Source organism: Triticum aestivum, chromosome 1D (genome assembly GCF_018294505.1).
Source record: "Triticum aestivum cultivar Chinese Spring chromosome 1D, IWGSC CS RefSeq v2.1, whole genome shotgun sequence".
Lineage (NCBI taxonomy): Eukaryota > Viridiplantae > Streptophyta > Magnoliopsida > Poales > Poaceae > Triticum > Triticum aestivum.
The window spans coordinates 496,479,820-496,502,746 of NC_057796.1; the positions used below are offsets into that span (position 1 = coordinate 496,479,820).

The 22,927-nt window shown below is 47.5% G+C and overlaps 1 protein-coding gene across 1 annotated transcript; it reads left to right on the top strand.

Moving 5' to 3' along the window:
- Positions 1-1,835: 1,835 nt before the first annotated feature.
- On the top strand, positions 1,836-5,552 carry LOC123183420 (serine/arginine repetitive matrix protein 1). The gene is made up of 3 exons (XM_044596232.1): positions 1,836-2,229; positions 2,303-2,982; positions 3,867-5,552. Exons 1-3 carry the CDS (start codon positions 2,024-2,026, stop codon positions 5,294-5,296), a joined length of 2,316 nt encoding a protein of 771 aa, XP_044452167.1. The 5' UTR covers positions 1,836-2,023; the 3' UTR covers positions 5,297-5,552.
- The last annotated feature ends 17,375 nt before the right edge of the window (positions 5,553-22,927 follow it).

Genomic DNA, 22,927 nt, shown 5'->3' on the forward strand with positions numbered 1-22,927 from the left:
CCACCTCGGTCATATCGTTGTAGAGCTTAGGCGAAACCCTGCGTCGGTAACTTCATCATCACCGTCACCACGCCATCGTGCTGATGAAACTCTCCCTCGGCCTCAACTGGATCAAGAGTACGAGGGACGTCACCAAGCTGAACGTGTGCAGATCGCGGAGGTGCCGTACGTTCGATACTTGGATCGGTTGGATCGCGAAGACGTTCGACTACATCAACCACGTTACTAAACGCTTCCGCTTTCGTTCTACGAGGGTACGTGGACACACTCTCCCCGCTCATTGCTATGCATCACCTAGATGGATCTTGCGTGTGCGTAGGAAATTTTTGAAATTACTGCGTTCCCCAACAGAATCATGCTCAAGGATTGCGCCAAGGAGACCCAATTTCGCTGTTAGTATTTGTCATAGCCATGGAATCTTTGACAACGCTCGTCGGGAAAGCTCTGGAGGTCGGTGTGCTCAGCGATTTTAGAGGCATATCGGCAGCTCAGCGTATTTCCATCTATACGGATGATGTAGCCTTCTTCATACGACCCACCCGCCTGGATCTCCACTTTGTTAGAGAGGCTCTGAATGCTTTTTGGGGAAGCTTCCGGTCTGAAAGTGGACTACATAAAAATCGCCGGCCACTTTGATCAAAGGAGAGCATGAGGACAAGGACAAGGTGGCTGAGCTGCTTCAATGCACACTGAAAGAGTTCCCTTGACACTACCTTGGTCTTCAGCTTGCTATAAAGAAGTTGATGAGGTCTGATTGGCAGCCCTTGATCGATATGGTGAGGAAATTTGTCCCTGCATGGCAGAGAGGTTTCATTCATAGGCCTGGGAGATTAGTGCTGGTCAAAACGGTTATCTCGATAGACCAGTTCATCAACTGCTGGTTTTAGATGCGCCTGATTGGGTGTTCGACGAGATCAATGCATGGATGCGCTCCTTCTTCTAGGCTGGCAAAGAGAAGACAAACAGCTGACAGTGTCTCGTTGCATGGAAAATGATTTGTAAGCCTACGTGCTACGGTGGACCAGGTGTCAAGAACTTGAAATTCCAAGCCCTAGCATTGAGGGTTCGTTGGGAATGGCTCAGAAGAACTGATCGCGGGAGGCCTTGGCAAGGGCTCTTGCACTCATGATTGATACCAAAGCCCGAGCTTTTTCGACAGCCTTGTCAGCATATCGGTGGGCCGCGGAGACACTGTCATGTTTTGGCGTGATCGATGGATCCACGGCTTCTCTACCTCAATGCCATGATTTACACATGCGCCATCAACCACAGAACGGTGGATCAAGTGACTACCGGCGAGCGGTGGCTTCAGGATGTGCACGGTGACATCTCCTTCATGACACACATCCAGATTATGCACCTGAGACACGCCATAGCTACGATGCAGCGCGACCCCCTCGCTGCTGACAAATTCACTTGATCGTTTGCTGGTGATGAGGGCATGTACTCTGCCAAGTCTACCTACATGCCACTGCTTCCACCGTAGCAGGATCAAGCAGTCCGTGGATAACGGGAATAGATAAGCCCAGATAGCTTCCATCGCGATCCCGGCAAATAGCAGCTGCTGCACCCACGTCATGATCAATTGATATTAATTGCCCGAATCAACATTTATTTTGATCGTTCCTACTTGCACATTTGGAGCCGTTATCGCATTCCAATTCTGCTATGAACCTCGTGACAAACAAAATGTGTTGATAACGGGCTTTGGACGACTCCTTTATGAGCTTGGCAGATTTGCATTAATTGATGGGCCTCGTCGGGCTGGCGTGGACTGGGAGAGATAGATAGATGCGTGGTGGGTGGGCTTGAAGGCCCACGCAGGCCCAGCAAGAAGAGAGTAAAGCCAGTGTGGTGGACTGGAGCCGACTCCTCCCCCCTCTTCTCCCTCGCGGCGCCTCCCCCCTCCTCCCCCCACCTCGCCGTCGCCGTCGCCGGCGCCGGCGCCGGAGGCACCCGCCGCGCGTGCCCGTGCCCGCTCCGCTCGCTCCGCGGAAGGGAGATCGACCGAATTGGCCGGCAGATGGGGAAGGCGAACGGCGTCGGCGTCGCCGTCGACGCGGATGTGTCGGCGGTGGGGGCGCTGGTGTGGGTGCGCCGCCCCAACGGGTCGTGGTGGCCCGGCAGGGTGGCCTCGCGCCTGGAGCTCCCCGACGGCTGCCCCGCGCCGCCCCGCTCGCCGGCCACCCCCATCCTGCTCCTCGGCCGCCGCGACGGCCCCGCCTTCGTGTACGCCGCCCTCCTCCCTCCCTCCCTTCTTCCTCCTCCGCTCTCCGCCTCACCGTTCCTTCCTTCCTTGCAGCGAGTGGTGCAACCTGGAGAGGAGCAAGCGCGTGAAGCCCTTCCGATGCGGGGAGGCGGACCTGGACGACCTCATCCGCAGGGCCGAGGAGCAGGCGGCGCGCCGCCGCAGGGCCAGCGCCGCCAGGAACGCCCGCAAGGAGGACGCCGTGCTCCAGGCCCTCGACATCGAGCGGGCCCGCCTCCGCCTCCGCCCCAGGCCACCGCCCCCCACCGCCTCCTGCCCGCCGCCGCCGCCGCCCAGGAAGCGCAAGACGCCCAACGACTCCGAGGACGACGCGCCCGCCGCCAGGCGCATGAGGGACCTCACCGACATCGGATCCCCCCCGAAGCCCACCACCGGCCAGATGACAAGGAGCAGGCAGGCCCACCACGATGCCGCCGCCGCCGCTGCCGCCAAGAGGAGCAAGGTGCCTCCTACCGTGGACCAGGTGGACAACAACCTGCCCTGCGGGGCCTTGAGGAAGAAGGACAGGTCCCGCCCGCTCTCAGAGCTCTGCAATGGGGTCAAGCCCAGCAATGGCTTGGATACTTCGCTGGATAAGTTCAAGCCGGAGCAAACAAATGGTGTCAACGGAGCCTCCTGCGCCCCGAGGCCACTCGACCATGCGTTCGCCCGTGGTCCTGGGGATCAACCTGTCGATGCCCCCATCGCCGCCGCCGCAAGCATCTTGAAAGCCGGTAAACTAGCCATTTCCTCTCTGTTTTTGCTATTATCTTGATTGATGCGCTGCAAATTCTTATCTAGTCCTTTGTGGGCAACAATGCCCGTCGCCACTTAACTCACTACTTATATATAGCTATCTATGGAAAGACTGTTTCATTAGTTGTTTCAGAGCAACTACGGTGTTAGTCTTGAATCGCTGTGCAGCAATAGATATATAGTTACACCAATGTTGTGTGACCAAGGAAGCATGGTGCTTCTTTTGTATGAACAGGCCATGACCCTCAACTTTATATCAATTAAACTTGAAGCTAGCAATTCTGACCCAATGCTGGCCATCTGCTCATCATTATAAATGGTTCTGGTTCGTGTATCTGTTGACAAGTATAGGACGCTCACGGAATGCCTGACATATATTCATTGAATGCGCAACAACTTATTTGGAATAGTTGAAGTTTATTTGGAATAGATGAAGTATCTATCTTTTACAGAAAAATCAAACTTATTTGCTGACGATTGTAATGGATGACCCAACACTGCCATCTGCTAATGGATGTTTCATGCATGTGTTGAGAAGAATATAGAGTTCTCACAGTACGCCTGACATATAGTCTTGAATGTACAATAACTTATTTGGAATAGATGAACTATCTATCCATTACAGAAAATAAATAAATAAAACCGTGGTGCTCACAGTACGGCTGACATATAGTCATGAATGTGTAACAACTTATTTGGAATAGATGAACAATCTATCTGTTACAGGAATAAATAAATTAAAATGTGGTACTGATTGTTTTATGGGTTCCTAGCTACTGCTTCACATCCTGCAATGTTTCTCTTTCCACCCCTTTTTTGCACTTTTGAGGAATGCATTACTTACCAGCTAAATTTTTGCCAGATCATTTGCACGCCCACCAACCATGTGCCCCAACGAAGGCTCCTCCTACCTGGGAATGCACCAAGCGGGCTCCGAACTGCAGCAAAGATGGCATGTCTTCGCAATGTGACAGCAGAAATCCAAAGAAGAAAACCACGAGCTCTGCTGGCCATGAGGGCGGCGGCAGGACCAGGAAGGGAAGGACAGCGAAGCACAAAGCAGCGCCAATCAACGAGGTTATCCTTTTGAAGAGAAGGACGGCGAAGAGTGCCGCCACACCTGATGAGGATGATAAAAGCCTTGTTGTGATGCTTTCTGACGCTCTCGTCCATGCGGCTCTGCGGCAGCGGTCTGAAATCAAGTGCGAGCCTGAAGAGCCCTCTGGAACTATTGGCAGGCATCATTCAAACGGCAAGACCGGTTCAGTGCCACCTGTGGTGTCGGAGCCGGCGCCGCCCCAGCGCAGAGATCTGAGGTGCCATGTTGCTGTGAAGCCAACCAAGACCCTGCAGCTGAACCCGTCCCTGTACGACGTGGAAATAAGCAGCGGGCCGGGATGCAGCGGGGGCAGCAAGGGGCGGTACGTGCCCCTCGTGTCCCTGATGAGCAGGTCGAGCAGGAGGCCCGTGGTTGGGTACCCGATGTCCGTGGAGGTGCTGGATGCCGCCCGCTGCCACCCTCCTGCCCCTAGCGTCGACGGTGTACGGGACGCCGTGCGCTGCCACCCTCCTGCCCCGAGCGTCGACGGTGTACGGGACGCCGTGCGCTGCCACCCTCCTGCCCCGAGCGTCGCCGGGGTGCTGGACGCCACATGCGGCCACCCACCTGCCCCAAGCGTCAACGGGGTGCCGGACGCCGCGCGCCGTCACCCTCCCGCCCCGAGCGTTGGTGGGGTACGGGACGCCGCGCGGCGCCACCCTCCCGCCCCGGGCGTCGGCGGCGTCGACCACCCTCCCTCCACGAGCAGCGGCGCCCACAGGCTAGTGAAGGTGAAGGAGGAGGTGGACGAGGAAGCCCCGCAGCGTGCTGTGCCGGCGTCGGCGCAGAGGGCGCGGGCGAGGCGCACCCGCCGGAAGGCCTCGGAGGACGAGCTGTGGCGGCCGCACAGCAAGGAGGAGGAGGTAGGTGCGGCCCCGCGGCCGGTGCGGGCGAGGAGGAGCGTGCGCAGGAAGGCAGCATCGGAGGATGAGTCGTGGCGGCCGCACAGCAAGAAGCTGCCGGCGGCGGCGGTGTCGTCCCCAAGGAAGATGCGGAGGCTGTCATCCCTGGGCGCAACGAGCCAGCGAGGAGGGGGCGATGAGGCGAGGAGGAGGAGTAAGGGGCCAGGGGCAGGGGCAGGGGCGGGGACGGGGACGGGGCAGCTGGTGGTGGCGTGCGTGCCGGTGCGCGTGGTGTTCAGCCGGATCAAGGAGGCGCTGGTGAGCCAGCCGCTCAAGTTGAAATCCAAATGAAATGAGGCGTTGGTTGGCTGGCTGTAAATGAAAGTCAAAATGTCTTCTTGTGTGCTGCTGCTCCCAGCCATGTATGTGTTGTGTATGTACATGTGCTGTTTCTGTGTGTCTGCTCTAACTCTAGAAGATGAAGATGAAGATGATGAGATGATGATTCAGATTGAGTCTGTCTGGTCTTTTGAATAACTAACTAAACCAATGTAATGTGATGTTAGGAGGAGGATGATGGGCAAAGCAAAGCAGCAGAGCATATATACATGGTCGGGTCTGGTCTGGTCTCTCCTTTTTGTATGTATGTATGTATGTATGTATGTATGCTCTGAGCTCCTACCTGCCTCTAAGATAAGATGATTCATGTTTTTGTTCTTGTTAGCTCAGACATAAATCAAGAAGCAACGGCCAAGCAGGCACCCGGAGGTTGCCAAATTACTAATATTCTACTCCTAACTAATTTTGCTTGCTTGCTTGCCCACCTTCTTACCTGGAGGTGATTTCTTATATGGCCAGGGGTAAGACTCACTGTCTGAATTTCTCGCAAAAAAAAAGACTCACTGTCTGAATATTTAAATTACAAAATAAATTGCTTGGCTGTCCTGTGTCCTAGAGCAGTAGCGAAATACTATGGCTCAGTGGAAGCACTAGGAGGCATTTCCCTATAGGAAAGGCTACCAAAGGCACACGACTAGTTGTCGAATCCCACATATACAAGTGCATTTCAAAACATACGCACAATATGCACGATATGTGTAAATACAACATGGTACCACAACATAGCTCTGCGACTCAAAGTATTTATTTAGAAGGCTCCGAAGGGCCATAAATAGTGTAGAATTGTATTGAATAATTGTTGATGCAATATTGTGCCGGTACAAGAAGTATATATAAGAGCCAAGCCGCACCTGACCTAGCCTTATTACAAACCGAGTAGGAGTCTAAATCCTAATACAAGTTGTATTCTAACATCCCCCGCAGTGTCAACGGTAGGCTCGACGACGTTGAGACTGAAACGAATGTCTTGAAACGGAGTAGTCGCCAGGCCTTTAGTAAAGATATCAGCAAACTGAGCAGAAGTAGGCACGTGGAGAACGCAAACTTGACCGAGAGCCACCTTCTCTCGAACAAAATGAATGTCGATCTCAATATGCTTGGTGCGACGGTGTTGAGCCGGATTCCCTGACATGTAGACAGCTGAAATATTATCACAGTAAACAATGGTAGCTTGCTCAATAGGACGGTGCAGCTCCGACAGCAACTGGCGCAACCAAACCGTATCAGCAACCGCATGAGCCACAGCGCGGTACTCAGCTTCAGCAGACGAGCGGGAGACCGTAACCTGCCTTTTTGAAGACCAAGAAACCAAATTGTTACCAAGAAAAACACAAAATCTGGATGTGGAGCTACGAGTATCTGGAAAACCAGCCCAGTCTGCATCAGAGTAAGCTGTCAAGGAGGTGGGAGAGGATTTGTTGATATGAAGACCTAAGTCTAGGGTGCCTTTGAGATACCGAAGAATACGTTTGACATGATTGTAGTGTGGAATACGAGAATCATGCATGTATAAACAAGCTTTTTGGACAGCAAAAGAAATTTCAGGACGAGTGAGAGTAAGATACTGAAGTGCACCGGTAAGACTACGATATAGAGAAGGATCAGAGAAAGGATCACCGTCGGCAGAGAGTTTGGAACCTGTATCAACAGGGGTACGGAAAGTTTGACAATCAAGCATACCAGCATGAGAAAGAAGATCCACAGTGTACTGGCGTTGAGACAAGAAAAGACCAAAGGAGTCACGGATAACAGCAATACCTAAGAAGTGGTGAAGAAGACCTAAATCTGTCATAGAGAATTCATGGCGAAGAAGAGAGATAATATGATCTAAAAATTGTTGTGAGGAAGCTGTGAGGATAATATCATCAACATATAAAAGAAGGTAAGCAGTGTTGTTGTTGTGATGAAAGGTGAAGAGTGAAGTGTCAGAACGGGAATGGGAAAAACCGATGGTTTGAGCATAAGTAGAAAAGCGTTGGAACCAGGCACGTGGTGCTTGTTTAAGACCATAAAGATATTTTTGAAGAAGACAAACATGATTAGGATAGGAGGAATGTTCGAAGCCAAGAGGTTGTTGACAATAGACTGTTTCTTGAAGAGAGCCATGAAGAAAAGCATTTTTGACATCTAGTTGATGAATTGACCAGGAAGAAGAGACGACGATGCTAAGGACAGTGCGAATAGTGCTGGGCTTGACGACTGGAGAGAAAGTCTCATCATAATCGATGCCGTGTTGCTGAGAGTAACCACGACATACCCATCGAGCCTTATAACGTGCAAGACTCTCATCAGAATTAAATTTATGGCGAAAAACCCATTTGCCCGAAACGATATTTGTATTGGAAGGACGAGGAACTAACTGCCACGTGTTATTTTGCAGAAGGGCATCATTCATATTTCATAGCTGCGGCCCAATTAGGATCTAGGAGATCTGATTTGTAAGATTTGGGTAGAGAGGAAGGAGATAGAGATGCATGAAGATTGAGACGGTCTTTTGCAGGTAAACGAAACCCGGACTTGGAACGTGTGCACATAGTATGATCGTTAGTAGGAGCTGGAACGGGAATAGCATGAGCAGGAGGGATGGGGAGAGATGTGGTGGACGCGTCCGGCGCAGCGAAGGAAGCGGATGCGGGAGATGGCGGTGAAGATTGCGGTGGCAGGAGGTCGTCCACGACAGTGTAATGGGTTTTCCTCTGCCGGAACAGAGGTGAGGACAGAAGTGGTCGCGGCAGGATCCGCTACCGCGACAGAGGATTCGGCTGGTTTCGCTGGATAGGTCGACGGGTGAAAGAAGGGAAGATGATTGCGATGAGAGGGACTAGTAGACGACATGGGTGAGTTGGGATCTAATTGTTGACGCTCGGAAAAGGGAAAAATATTTTCAGCGAATGTTACATGATGAGACACGTGAACACGACCACTAACAAGATCTAGACAACGATAACCCTTGTGCTCGTCAGAAAAACCTAGATGGACACACGGGGTAGAGCGCGGGGAAAGTTTGTTAGGAGAAGTGGAGTAGGAGTTTGGGAAACAAATACAACTGAAGACGCGAATGTCGGAGTAATTTAGATGAGAGAGAAATAAAGATAAGTAAGGAGTAGTTTGTGGGTTAACTTTGGATGGACGAATATTGAGTAAATATGTGGCCGTGTGAAGGGCCTCAGCCCAGAACGTCAGAGGCATAGAAGATTGAACAATCAGAGTGCGAATGATGTCATTAAGAGTACGAAGAGAACGCTCGGCTTTTCCATTTTGAGGGGAGGTATAAGGACAGGAGAAACGCAAGAGAATTCCATATTGTAGAAAGAAATTTCGATTTTTAAGGTTGTCAAATTCACGACCATTATCACATTGTATGAATCTTATAGGGAGGAAAAAGTGGACCGAGACATAGCGCTGAAAGTTAAGGAATATATTATGAACGTCGGATTTGTTGCGTAAAGGAAAAGTCCAAACATAATGTGTAAAATCATCAAGAATCACGAGATAATACTTAAAACCAGATACACTTTCTATTGGTGATGTCTAGAGATCACAATGAAGTAATTCAAAAGGAAAAGTACTAGAGGATTGAGAGGAACTAAAAGGAAGGCGAACATGTTTGCCCAATTGACATGACTGACACATAAAAGAATTATGAGAATCTCTATTACAAGGTATTGAAAATTCACTAAGAAGTGTGGATAACACATTTTTATTGGGATGGCCGAGATGTTGGTGCCACAAATCAACAGAGGCCACCATAGATGTTGGAGGAGCAGCGACCGGAGCATCATGGAGAGAATATAAATCACCGGAGCTATTGAATCGAGCGATCTCGGCCTTGGTCGGGTAGTCCTTCACGGACAAACCAAATGGGTCAAACTCAACGGAAACATGATTATCAGTGGTGATTTGGCGAACAGAAATCAGATTTTTAATAAGAGCAGGAGCTACAAGAACATCACGAAGAAGCAAAGGCTTAGTTGGGGATTGGATTTGAGCCTGACCGACACAGTAAATAGGGATAGAAGATCCATCACCGAGAGTAATAGATGGAAAAGATGAAGGTATGCAAGAACAAAGCAAATTACTCGATGCAGACATATGACGAGAAGCACCAGAATAAAAAATCCAATCCGTACCTGAGTTCCCTTGTGCAGCAAAATTGTTTATGGCTTGTAGAAAAGCAGCTTGGTCCCAGCTCGGAGTCGAAGTAGAGGCCGTTGTAGTCATGGGAGCTTGCGGGTGTGGTGGCGTCGGCAGTAGGGCCGGCGTCGGCGTAAAGAGAGAGACACCATCATTGTACCGCTGCAGGTAGGGGGACGATGGAGCGCCATAGGATGCATAAGGACTGGTGTTGTAGATCGGTGGCGCGTAGGAGGGAGCAGCGTGGTACGCGGCCGTCGGTTCTCGAGGCACGAGGACGGGCGCGCCGGTGTGAGGGCGGGCACTGGGCTGCCAGCCACCGGTATAGGCAGGCGGGGCACCATATGGCGTAGGGGCGGACTAGGGCATAGGCCACGCCTGGACTAGCCCTGTCCATGGATTAGGAGATGGGCGCCATCCGGGCGGCGGTGTTGGTGCAGTTGATGAAGCCGGGGACGGTGGTGGTGCAGTTGGTGGAGCCGGGGGCGGAGCAGGAGCGGGCGCTGTGTGGAACTGCGGCGGCCTAGGGTTTTTGCCCTGGTAGTTGGGACTTGGACGCCAACCGGATGGTTGAGGAGGTGTTGTTGGTGGAGGTGGCAGTGGCGGCGTCGACGCAGGCGGGCAAGGAGAAGCAGTGAAGACTTGAGGATGGGAGTCCTTCGTAGTTAGGGCACGATCGGCCCATTGGAGCATCGAGCGAACCTCGGCGAAGGAGGGACACGGACGCATCATAGGGATGAAGGAGGCCTGCTTCTCGAACCGCTCGCTGAGGCCGACGAGGAGGACGTTGATGAGCTGGCGATCGTCGATCGGATCACCAAGTTTGCGGACTTCATCCGTGATCGCCTTGAGGCGTTGGCAGTAGACACCGACTGGTGAATCACCTTGCACCGTATTCCGAAGCTCGGTGTGGAGATTGTTGGCGCGAGCGTCGACGTTGTCCTGGAAGAGCTGACGAAGGGCCGCCCATAGATCGGCGGCGGAGGCACCGTCACAGTGGACGAGATTGAAGATCTCTGTGGAGACTCGCATGTAGATCCATTGAATAATGGTGAGATCATCCTTGACCCATTGCGGATCATGAAGTTGAGGAAGAGAGTCGTCAACAACGTGAGAGCGGAGGTTGCATCGCCCAAGGTGGACGTCGAAGAGGTGACGCCAATGGTAGTAGTTGTGAGCAGTGAGGTCTAGGGTTACGGGGATGTAGGGGCTAATATCGGAGATAGTGTCGGTGAAGGAGATGGAAGGGGTAGAGCTAGAGTAGAGGTAGAGGAGGCCGTCGCCGCGGCGACCTTGGCGGCGACGATGGTGGTGCGCCGCTCGTAGTAGCCGGGCGGCGGCAGCGGTGGCGGGGCTGGCGGGTTAGCAATACCCTAGGATCGAAAGTCTGATACCATGTAGAATTGTATTGAATAATTGTTGATGCAATATTTGTGCCGGTACAAGAAGTATAAATAAGAGCCAAGCCGCACCTGACTTAGCCTTATTACAAACCGAGTAGGAGTCTAAATCCTAATACAAGTTGTATTCTAACAAATAGCATGATATTACAAACATAGGTCTCATGACCCAACATACAAAGCCATACAAGCAACGGAAGCATAAAACTGTCTGAGTACAGACAGCTGAAAAGAACAAGGCTGGAAAGCGTGTCTATCTACAAGACCCTCCATAGGAACCAGACCTCTGTCTGGGATTCCCAAGCTAACTGTCGAAGTCGACATGAAACTATTAGTGAGACTGAAGTCTCCTCTGCAAAAACATAAATTAAGCAACCGTGAGTACAAAAGTACTCAGCAAGACTTACATCAGAACTAACTACATATGCATCGGAATCAACAAGGGGCTGCAGCAGGCCAGCTTTGACTCAGTGACTATCCTGTACTACGACTATCAGTCGAAAACCAAACACTGCGGCCCGGTTTGTAAGGAAAACTATACCGAAAACCGCACGAGCAGCAAGGCCTTGTCGCCCACATGACACAATGAAGCCACACCAACACACACACACACACCTGAGTTTGGAGCCGCCTTTCCAGCTACCTCCGCTTGCACACGAGCGACAACGCCGCACAACACGGATGCCCTATAGCCCTTGCTACATGAGACAACCGCCCGCAGACCATGAACATTGTGCCAAAAGTCCAGAGTCGTCGTCTTCAAGGAATGCAAACCAAATTAACCATTTTAGTTTTAGATTAGAGGGCCGAGTGACGTTAGCTTGTAACCTTCCTTACCTATTCAGCAAGACAAACAGAGAGGCGAGTCCCCATTCTGTCCCTAACAAACAATTGGTACTCAGAGCCAAAATTTCCCACCCACCTCATGTTGCGGTTGGCAGCGGCGCACCGATGGCAGGAGCTCATGGAGAACCTCACTCCGGAGGGTAAGGCCATCTATGTGACGCTTTGTCAAGCGAATGTAGCGGCTCACATGCATCACCATAAGGAGCTCCCAATCTCTTCCTTCTCTGGTCTGCTGCACCTTGAGAAGAGGGGTAGTTCATCTTCTTCGTCAGGGCATGGAAAACCAAACCACCGTCAGTTGATTTTCGGCGGTATGACGAGGAGAAGAATCCTAAGTTGTGGCGGACTCTCGTTTCAAAAAACAGAAAGGTGTAACATGTCCTGGGTGCCTAGGCACCCTCTATGAACAGTAAATTCAAAAAAATAGAAAAAAATCAAAAAAATCTGAAACTTTGTAACATCAAAGATGGTCGAACTTTGTAGGTTCTTGTAAGTTTTCATGCCAAAATATCATGTGGAGAAAGGTGTACAAACGATTTTTCAGATTTCAATGCTAAAACTGCTCAAAACTTCAAACACTGAAATCTTTTTCATGTGTAGAACTCCTAGAAAGGTTTTTTGGCATGAAAACATGCAATCACCTACAAAATTTGATCATCTTTGATGTTGCAAAGTTTCAGATTTTTTTATTTTTTTTCAATTTTTTTACTGTTCATAGAGGGTGCCTAGGCACCCGGCAGCTGAAAAACCACTATCTTCAAAAAAAATAAGCTTGTGGCAGACCCTAGACCTGCTGTTGAAGAGTATATCAGTCCATTCTCTCAAACTTATGGATCAGTTGACTGCGTGCGTATGATCATGTTGAGTTATTATATCATTAGGTGAATCTAATCCGTGTTTCTTTCACCTAATGATATAATAACTCTTCCACCTAATGATATAATAACTCAACATGATCATAATAACTCATCATCATATTCATATAAGAACTCATACATCATCATCATCATCATTATAATAACAACTCATCATCATAATCATATAGGAACTAGCTCATCATTCTAGCACAATGTAGCACATAACTCATCATCATCATGATAACAACTCATCATCATAGTCATATGAGAACTAGCTCATCATTCTAGCACAATGTAGCACATAAGTACCTAAGACCTGCTACTCTCTCGAATGTAAAATAGCATAAAACAGGTAAACACCTGATTCTCCATTATGGAGAATACAAATGAACCTGTTTCCCATTTGTGGGCTGCGCTTGATGTTGCCCCCAAGTAATGCTCTGCGATCATTCAGAACTTTTCTCCAGTCTTTGATTGTGAGGATGCCATCACTTCGATGAATCGTGTATGCACTGAGGTGACGTGTAGGCCAACTAGGCCGTAAGCTTATAATGTTCATGTCACCTTTCATTTCCATTAGACGAGGTACACAATCTGCCGGGAGTTTCTGTTGATGAACATCATAATAACATACTTAGCAAAATGTAGTTTAGCTTAAGAAGCATATATGCAAAAAATACACTAGTGACATAATAGGAGAAATCTTACCATGATATCTCGATGGATGTTACCGTAGTTCAACACGTGCACTAGTGGCACTATTGACCATAACTTGGAGGGATACGATGACTCGTCTTAAAAGTCTCAACATCATTAATCCATGAAACAAAATGATTTATCTCCTCGCGAGTTAGCTCAGACCCATAACTGTAGTAGGTTTTGTCTACTGATTTCCGTACATTTTTTGAAGAATGGAAATAAGTTGTCAATGGAAATAAGATGTTAACTATTTTTAAATAAACCATATAAATTACTTAACAAATATGTTTGAGAAACTCACATAGAGGTAGAAGTGGAAGCGTATCAACATCGACCCAAATGTCGATATTATCTTCGTCGATCTCATCTTCAGGATCACCAAGATCGAAGGTAATATCCATACCCTCCTTAAAACCATACGACTTGCACAGTGCTTCCCAATTCGACCAACCAAAATGGGTGTAGCTCTCTGCATTGTATAGCTTTACGGCAAAAGCATAACCATGATGGGTCCTGAGGTGAACTCTCTTTGTCTCCATATTGTCATGATCTTTGAAATCCAGCTTCTCCAAGACATAACGTCTTGCATGGCAGGGGGTTAACTAGTTGAATTGTAAAAGACAAAAATCACATGTTTAAAAACATAAGTCATACTTAATTACGAAAAAAGACTTGTCGTCGTTGCGTACCATTTCAACATCGAAGGTCTCGTCGAGCTTAATACTGAACATGTGTATTATCATCATTAACTTTGCATCTTTTGGCATTAATATTATGAACATGTGTATCACTACGATCGAGATTTAGTAAACCATTCATATTGGGTGCATGATCACGAAAGATATTACTCATATAAACAGAATAACCATTATCCTCTGACTTAAATGAATAGCCGTCTTGCAGTAAACAATATCCAGATATAATGTTTTATGCTCAACGCAAGCACCAAATAACCATTATTTAGATTCAATACTAATCCCAAAGGAATTAGGGGTGGGCTGATGGTGATCATATCAACCTTGGAGACACTTCCAACACTCATCGTCACCTTGCCCTCAGCTAGTCTTCGTTACTCCGCAACTCCTGCTTTGAGTTACTAATATTAGCAACTGAATATCAAATACCCAAACGCTACTATGAGCACTAGTAAGGTACACATCAATAACATGTATATCAAATATACCTTTGTTGACGTTGCCATCCTTCTTATATGCCAAGTACTTGGGGCAGTTCTGCTTCCAGTGACCATTCCCCTTGCACTAGAAACACTCAGTCTCAAGTTTGGTTCCAGCCTTGGGTTTCTTCACGGGAGCAGCAACTTGCTTTCCGTTCTTCTTGAGTTCCCTTTCTATCCCTTGCCTTTCTTCTTGGAACTGGTGGTCTTACTAACCATCAACACTTGATGCTCTTTCTTGATTTGTATCTCCGCGGCCTTTAAGCATCGCGAATAGCTCGGGGGTCGTTTTCTCCATTCCTTACATATTATAGTTTATCACAAAATCCTTATGGCTTGGTGGCAGTGACTGGAAAACTTCGTCAACCGATGTCTTATATGGAAGATTAACTCCCACTTGATTCAAGCGATTGTAGCACCCAGACACTCTGAGCACATGCTCACTAACTGAGTTGTTCTCCTCCATTGTGCACGCAAATAACTTGTCAGAGGTCTTATACCTCTCAACACGGGCATGAGCCTGAAATACCAATTTTATCTCTTGGAACATCTCATATGCTCTGTGGTGTTCAAAACATCGTTGAGGCCCTAATTTCTAAGCCGTAAAGCACATGGCGCACTGAACTATTGAGTAGTCATCAGAATGTGCCTGCCAAACGTTCACAACATCCACGGACGACGCTCGAGGGGTTGGCACACCGGGCGGTGCATCAAGGACATAAGCCTTCAGTGCAGCAGTGAGGACAATCCTCAGACTACGGACCTAGTCCGCATAATTGCTTACAATATATTTCAACTTAGTTCTCTAGGAACGTATTAAAAACAAGGAGCTACAGCGTGAGCTATTGATCTACAACATAATTTGCAAAGACAATTTAGACTATGTTCATGATAATTAGTTCAGTTAATCAAATTACTATTGAACTCCCACTTAAATCAACATCCCTCAAGCTGTCCAAATCAACTAACCCATGTCCGATCATCACGTAAGATGGGGTAGTCATCAATGGTTAACATCTCCATGTTGATCATATCTACTATATGACTCATGTTCGACCTTTCAGTCCCCTGTGTTCTGAGGCCATGTCTGTACATGCTAGGCTCGTCAAGTTTAACCCAAGTATTCTGCATGTGTAAAACTGGCTTACACCCGTTATATGCGAACATAGAGTCTATCACACCCGATCATCAGAGGTGCTTTGAAACGATGAACTTCTGCAATGGTGCATACTTAGGGAGAACACAATTTCTTGAAATTAAGTGAAGGGATCATCTTATAATGCTACCGTCGTCCTAAGCAAAATAAGATGCATAAAAGGATAAACATCACACGCAATCAATATGTGACATGATATGGCCATTATCATCTCGTGTATTTGATCTCCATCTCCAAAGCACTGGCATGATCTCCATCGTCACCGGCATAACACCATGATCTCCATCATCGTGTCGTCACGTGGTCGTCTTGCCAACTATTGCTTCTACAACTATTGCTAACGCATAGCGATAAAGTAAAGCAATTACATGACGAATGATAAATTAAAGACAACCCTATGGCTCCTGTCGGTTGTCGTACTCATCGACATGCAAGTTGTGAACCTATTACAAAACATGATCATCTTATACATAAACATATATCACATCATGTTTTGGCCATACCACATCACAACATGCTCTGCAAAAACAAGTTAGACGTCCTCTACTTTGTTGTTACAAATGTTACGTGGCTGCTATGGGCAACTAGCAAGAACCAACGATGATAATCAAGTTGGCTTTTAACCTTCTACAAGGACCGCCTGCGTCAAATTAGATTCAACTAAAGTAGGAGAGACAGACACCCGCTAGCCACCTTATGCAAAACAAGTTGCATGTCTGTCGGTGGAACTAGTCTCTTGTGCGTGGATAAGTAAGGTTGGTCCGAGCCGCTTCATCCCACAATACCGCCGGATCCAAATAAGACAAGAGAGGTAAGAATCTTGAGCATCAACGCCCACAGCTCTTTGTGTTCTACTCGTGCATATACATCTACGCATAGACCTAGCTCTCATGCCACTGATGGGGAACGAAACATGAAAATTAAAAAAAATCCTATAAACACCCATGATCTATCTAGGAGAAGCATAGAAACGAGAGGGAGAATGTGTCTACGTACCCTCATAGACCAAAAGCGGAAGCGTATATAACGCGGTTGATGTAGTCGTACTCTTCGCGATCTGATCACGATCCAACCGATCTAGTGCCGAACGGATGACATCTCCGAGTTTAACACACGTGCAGCTCGATGACGTCTCCTCCTCCTTGATCCAGCAAGAGAACGCAAAGAAGTAGATGGGATCACAACTAGCACGACAGCGTGGTGGTGATGGTGATGGTGGAGTCGGAATACCAGCAGGGCTTCGCTAAGTGAAAAACCGTGGATGAGAACTATGCCGGGAGGGTGAGACGAGGCAGCAGCCAAGGCCAATGTGTCGGGGTGCCTTGCTGCACCCCCTCCACTATATTTATATGCATGGGAGGGATGGGAGTCCAGCCCTACCCCTAATTGGAGTTGGCACCAAGGGGGGAAGGACTTGGACTCCAGGTCCAATCCTATTCCTACTACGACTCCCCTTTTTTCACTTCCCTAGCCGCATGGGCTTTTGAGGACTTGGTGCGCCTGGCCCAATAAGGCCAGGGTGCCTCCCCTCAGCCCATGTCAGCCCTTCGGATGTGGTGGACCCACTTGTGGACTTCTGTACCCCTTCGGAATCCCCCGGAACCTTCTGGAAGCTTCCCGATACAATACCGAAAAAACTGCACCTTTTTGGGAATCCCAAAAATGACTTTCCATATATTAATCTTTACCTTTCGACCATTCTGAGACTCCTCGTGATGTCCGGGATCTCACTCGGGACTCCGAACAACATTCAGTCACCAAGATGTATATCCCAATATTACTCTAGCGTCATCGAACGTTAAGCGTGCGACCCTATGGGTTCGGGAATCATATAGTCATGACCGAGACACCTCTCCGGCCAATAACCAATAGTGGGACCTTGATGCCCATATCGGTTCCTACATATTCACGAATATCTTTTATCAGTTGAACCACGATGTCAAGGATTCGGTTAATCCCATATGCAATTCCCTTTGTCCGGCAATATGTTACTTGTTGGGGAACGTTGCATAGAAAACAAAAATTTCTACGCACACGCAATGATCTATCTATGGAGATGCATAGCAACGAGGGGGAGAGTGTGTCTACGTACCCTCGTAGACCGTAAGCGGAAGCGTTTCACAACGCGGTTGATGTAGTCGAACTTCTTCGCGCTTCAACCAATCTAGTACCGAACGCACGGCACCTCCGAGTTCTGCACACGTTCAGCTCGGTGACGTCCCTCGTCTTCTTGATCCAGCAAGACTTCGAGGTAGTAGATGAGTTTCGTCAGCACGACGGCGTGGTGACGGTGATGGTGAAGTGATCCTCGCAGGGCTTTGCCTAAGCACTACGAAAATATGACCGAAGGTGTAAACGGTAGAGGGGTGCGCTGCACATGGCTATGCGCCCCCTTCCCACATATATATAGGTGGGAGGTGGAGGGCGCAGCCAGGAGGGCGCCCCAAGTAGGCTGAATCCTACTTGGGGTCCTCCCAAGTGGTTGATGTCTACTATGCAACTTTTCTTCTTGTAGACGTTGTTGGGCCTCCAAGTGCAGAGTTTTGTAGGACAATAGCAAATTTACCTCAAGTGGATGACCTAAGGTTTATCAATCCGTGGGAGGCGTAGGATGAAGATGGTCTCTCAAACAACCCTGCAACCAAATAACAAAGAGTCTCTTGTGTCCCCAACACACCCAATACAATGGTAAATTGTAGGGATTTTTACATCTGTGCCCCTGGTTCCTTAGCTCTACTCATTCATCCCCGCGCTCTTAACTTTTGCTCAATTTTCCCCACTCCCTTGCCAGAAACCCTCATACAGGGCACAAGGACGTTGTCGTCGGGTCAAAGGCTTGACCGTTAACTCTGACTAGTGGGGCCATGCTGGACTGTGTCGTCCGTTCGACCTGACAAGTGGGGCCGCGTTGGGTGGTGTCGCTGTTCGACTGTTGGGCCGTGGTTTCGTTGGGCCGTCCCTTGCATTAAACGTCTGCGCGCGCTGCTAGAACAGAAGCCTGCTTTGCATGCACCCAGCAAACCCTGCCTGCATGCGTCGATCGAGCCTGCATGCGCCGATGCCACGATCCCACGATGCGCCGACCGAGCATGCATGCGTCGACCGAGCTTGCATGCGCCGATGCGTCCGCCATGATGCACTGACCAAGCAGCTTTTTGCACGCCAGCCTCCATGGATGCAGCGACGGTCACTGCCGCTTGTTCCTCTCTTCTAGCTAGGTGGCTACATATTTGTGGCTTGTGTAAAAAATGAGCCACTCCCTTGCTTCGTTGTACTCATTCATCCCTACTAACAAAGCTTGCTTGCATGCACTAGGTGGTTACTAACAAGGGAACCCTACTAACAAGCCGAGCTCTCTAAGAAAATAATCAACAAATATGTAGTCCCAGTGTGTAGATAGGGCCAACAAGCCCATAGCACGATCACATATCTCAAACTAGGAAGAACTTAATAATAGAATAGGTAGAAAACTTAATAATAGAATTTAAGAAAAGGGCCAACAAGACCAAAGCAACTCCAACATAGTTCAATTACAACTTAACATAACATAGACTAAAAAAGATAGAGGGTTTAGAACCCTAGCCGCCGCCTTCTCCACCTCGCTCCTCCTCTGGGCGCCCTTTTCACTGCTCCTCCGGGGCGTTGTCGATGGGGTATGGAAGAGTGTGCATGCGCGTTGCGGTGGCGAAGATGTTGTTGTACTACGTGAACCTGTTGTGGGTGGTGAAAGCAATGAACTCGGAGCCACACCAAAACACCCGGCCGAGGAGGTAGAAGGCGTCGAATGTGTTGGTGAAGTGGGCAAGGAGAGCAACCACCACCCGGTTTTGGATGACCTCCTCGATGCGGAACATCGTTGGAGATCCCCTCGGGGGGTGGTGGTAGCCGGACGCGAGGAAGAACTCGGTGAAGTTCCTTGCGGTCCTCAGCCTTGATATCGCCCACACACGTAGTGTGCGATCAACGTACACGCCGGTAGGGTAGAGCCTCTCCGACACGGTGGGTGGGAAGTGGTAGGTTGGTCCGGTGTACTGCATGGCTAAGGGATGTGCAGAAGACGGAGAAGGGGTCGAAGAGCAAGAAGGGCAGATGGATGAGGGATGGTAGAGGCAGAGGGTGGCTTAAATAGCCGTAGTGCTACGTGTTATTTCGCCGGGGCAATAACGGGGTCAAATGTGAAGTTAGTAGCCCGTTTTCAAACCCACCGCAGCATCGGGAGTGTACACGCGTGGGAAAGGTGGTTTGAAAAGAAGAAGAAAAACAAGCTAATTGCACGCGTGGGAATATGTGGTCAAACCCTATATTATATGAACAAAAAGAGACAATTTTTGAAGAGCTTGTGGCCATTTTGAATGATAAAAATAATTTGGCCCTTAAAAATTTGGTCATTTTGCATGATAAAAAGAGATAGAGGGCTTGTGGCCATTATACAAATGCAAAATGACCCATTTTTTGATAGTTTGTGGCCATTTTACATGATAAAAATAAATTTAGCCCTTATAAATTTGGTCATTTTACATTTGTATAGAACAAAAAGAACGATGCAAAAACAGAGCAAACGATGCAAAAAACGATGCAAAAATACAGAGACAGCACGTTCACAAAAAACAGAGCAAACGATGCAAAAAACAACACAATTCGACGGCCCAACCAGAGCTTGGTTTCCTTTTGGGCCCAATAACAACGTTTTTTTTCACGGAGTCAGTGGTGGGCGAGCAGCCGAGCACAACCAATAGGATCACCTCTCGTGGATCGCCCCATGATCCAACGATGCAAAGCCGTCCTTGTGATCCAACGGCGTGGAGCCTGCACACAGCCAGCCCACCTAGTTCCTTCTAGAAGGCCAGATCTGAGGGCTGTTGCTTGGCGCGAGGGTATGATCGGACGACTGACGTTGGGAGCTAGGGTTAGGCGAAACCCCGCGGGGTTTAGAGGGGTTTTGAGCTAGTCAACGGGGTTTCGAAGGCTTTGATTGAGCATAACTAATTTAAAAAAATCGGCAAAATATGAAACCTTCGCCGTTCGTCGTTTTATAAGACAAACTAACGAGGAAAAATATTAAACTTGGTCTATGGTCATTTTCATGAAAAAACCCTAGCTGGCACGATCGAGGTCAAATGAGCACCATTAATTTAAAATAAATCAAAAAATATAAAACCTGCTCAGAATGTTGTCTTATGTGACATGTTACCAACCAAAAATCATAAACTTGCTCTATGGTCATTTTCATGAGAAAACCTTCACACATATGAGCTATCATGTACATGATTTCATAAAGTTCAAGGAGAGGACGTGGTGTTACCTTCTGTTTTTGAAAAATTAAAAAAAAATTCAAAAAATCACTAACGCTTTATTTTAAAGTGAATAAGAAGGATCTGAAGTTAGTTTTTCCATTTTCATATTTCAAAACGTGTTTTTAATAGTTTTTATATTAAAGCATATGTTTTCAAAAGAAAACGTAAAATTATGAAGATTAATTCAAAAATAATAAACTTGGTCTATAGTTTTGTATTAATGTTGTCTTATGTGACATGTTACCAACCAAAAATCATAAACTTGTCCTATGGTCATTTTCATGAGAAAACCTTCACACATATGAGCTATCCCCTACAAGATTTCATAGAGTTCAAATTTCTTTGACCTCCTCTAAATCTTGTTTCCATGTTTTGAACTATGAAGATTTGCAGCATATGTGTGATCTTTGCAGCACCTGAACTATCAAAACACTGAAACAAATCATAGCAGATAAATTTTCATGAGAAAATTTTCACACATATGAAGATTTGCAGCATATGTGTGATCATTGCAGCACCTGAACTTTCAAAACACTGAAACAAATCATAGCAGATAAATTTAAAAACACAAAATACCCAACATAGATAGCCACATGCATATAAAGTTCATCCAACCACCAAAAGGTAACCCACATCCTGTTCACAAACATAGTTCACCCACATTGTTTAGCAAACAACTAATGTATTTAAAACGCATCATAACATCAGGGAAGGGGGGAGACAGGACTTTTTGGCTAGGGCAGTATGCTGCCCCATGATCTTGTAGTCCTCGCCGTGGATGGCCACATCTTCTGCATGAGCTAGAAGGTGAACGAAGCGGCCGGACTTTGGCTTTGGCTTGGTGGTGCAGTAGGGGCACCGCCAAGTTTTGGTCTTGCTCTTGTAGTAGTAATGCATGCCCTTGATCCTGATCTTCTCCTCTTCCTTCTATTTGAAGGAGGCAAAGTTGCCGCGGTCCACATCCACATCTTCCCCAGAGACATACTGCACACACGAATGAATTACCTTAGTACATTATAAATTCATGGGAATACACCATGTCAAACGAACTAAATGAACAATCTAAATTTCAAGTAGGCTTACCTCATACTCTTCGTCGTCAACGCTGGATCGTACGGGTCGTCGAAAGTATAGTCTATCTTCCTCCTCTTCCCCCCACCATCCTCCTCCTGAATATACAATTACATCCATCACTAGTAAAAAGATAAGCCAAATGAAACTTTAGATATGCACAGATGACACATTGATCATAGCTCTATGCATTGAAAATTGGGATCCCTTGAAAATTTACATCCATCAGAAACGTTTTAGAAGTGGGGTTTTTTATTTCTATGCCCCTAAGCTCTATGCATTCAAAAACCACATCCATCACTAGTATATCAATGTATTATATTTGTACACACATTGATCAAAAACCGCAATATGACATTCAAATAACACATTGATCATTGGTCATGCACACACATTGAAGAACAGAACTAATATAACTACATATAATCTATATACTAATGAATCAAATAACTTCTTAATCAATGGATTCCATTTGGGCATACGAGATTCAAAACCCCAATCTGAGTAGCATTCAAAAACAAATCTAACAAGGACCCAATCTATGGCAACGAATCTGAGTAGCATTGAAAAACCCAATCTGTGAGCACTAAAAACAAATCTAATAAGCATCATAGCATTTAAAACCCCAATCTGTTCACAACATCTAGCATTTTTGCAATGAATTTGTCCAAATCTAAAAACCCCAATAATTGCAGCACCTAAAATCATAGTTCACAACATCTAGCTAGCATTTTTGCAACCAATTTATCCAATAAACCCTAGTCCCAAAACCCCCATCCCCCCAACCCATACACCTCCAAAAAACCCCGGCCCATCCGTCAAACCAACTACTCTAACCATCTGAACTACTGTATGAATCACAATCAAACTAACTCTACAAGCTAAGCAAGTGCAAATACCTCCTCCACGGCAGGCAGCGCAACGGGGGCATCGGGATGGACTGCGCTGCTCG

What these genes read in the sequence shown, in the direction of transcription:
- LOC123183420 (XM_044596232.1), top strand. Translation starts at nt 2,024, where the DNA reads ATGGGGAAGGCGAACGGCGTCGGCGTCGCCGTCGACGCGGATGTGTCG. An exon ending in CGCGACGGCCCCGCCTTCGT is followed by an intron (nt 2,230 to 2,302) that starts GTACGCCGCCCT and finishes CCTTCCTTGCAG; the next exon opens with CGAGTGGTGCAACCTGGAGA. An exon ending in CGCAAGCATCTTGAAAGCCG is followed by an intron (nt 2,983 to 3,866) that starts GTAAACTAGCCA and finishes AATTTTTGCCAG; the next exon opens with ATCATTTGCACGCCCACCAA.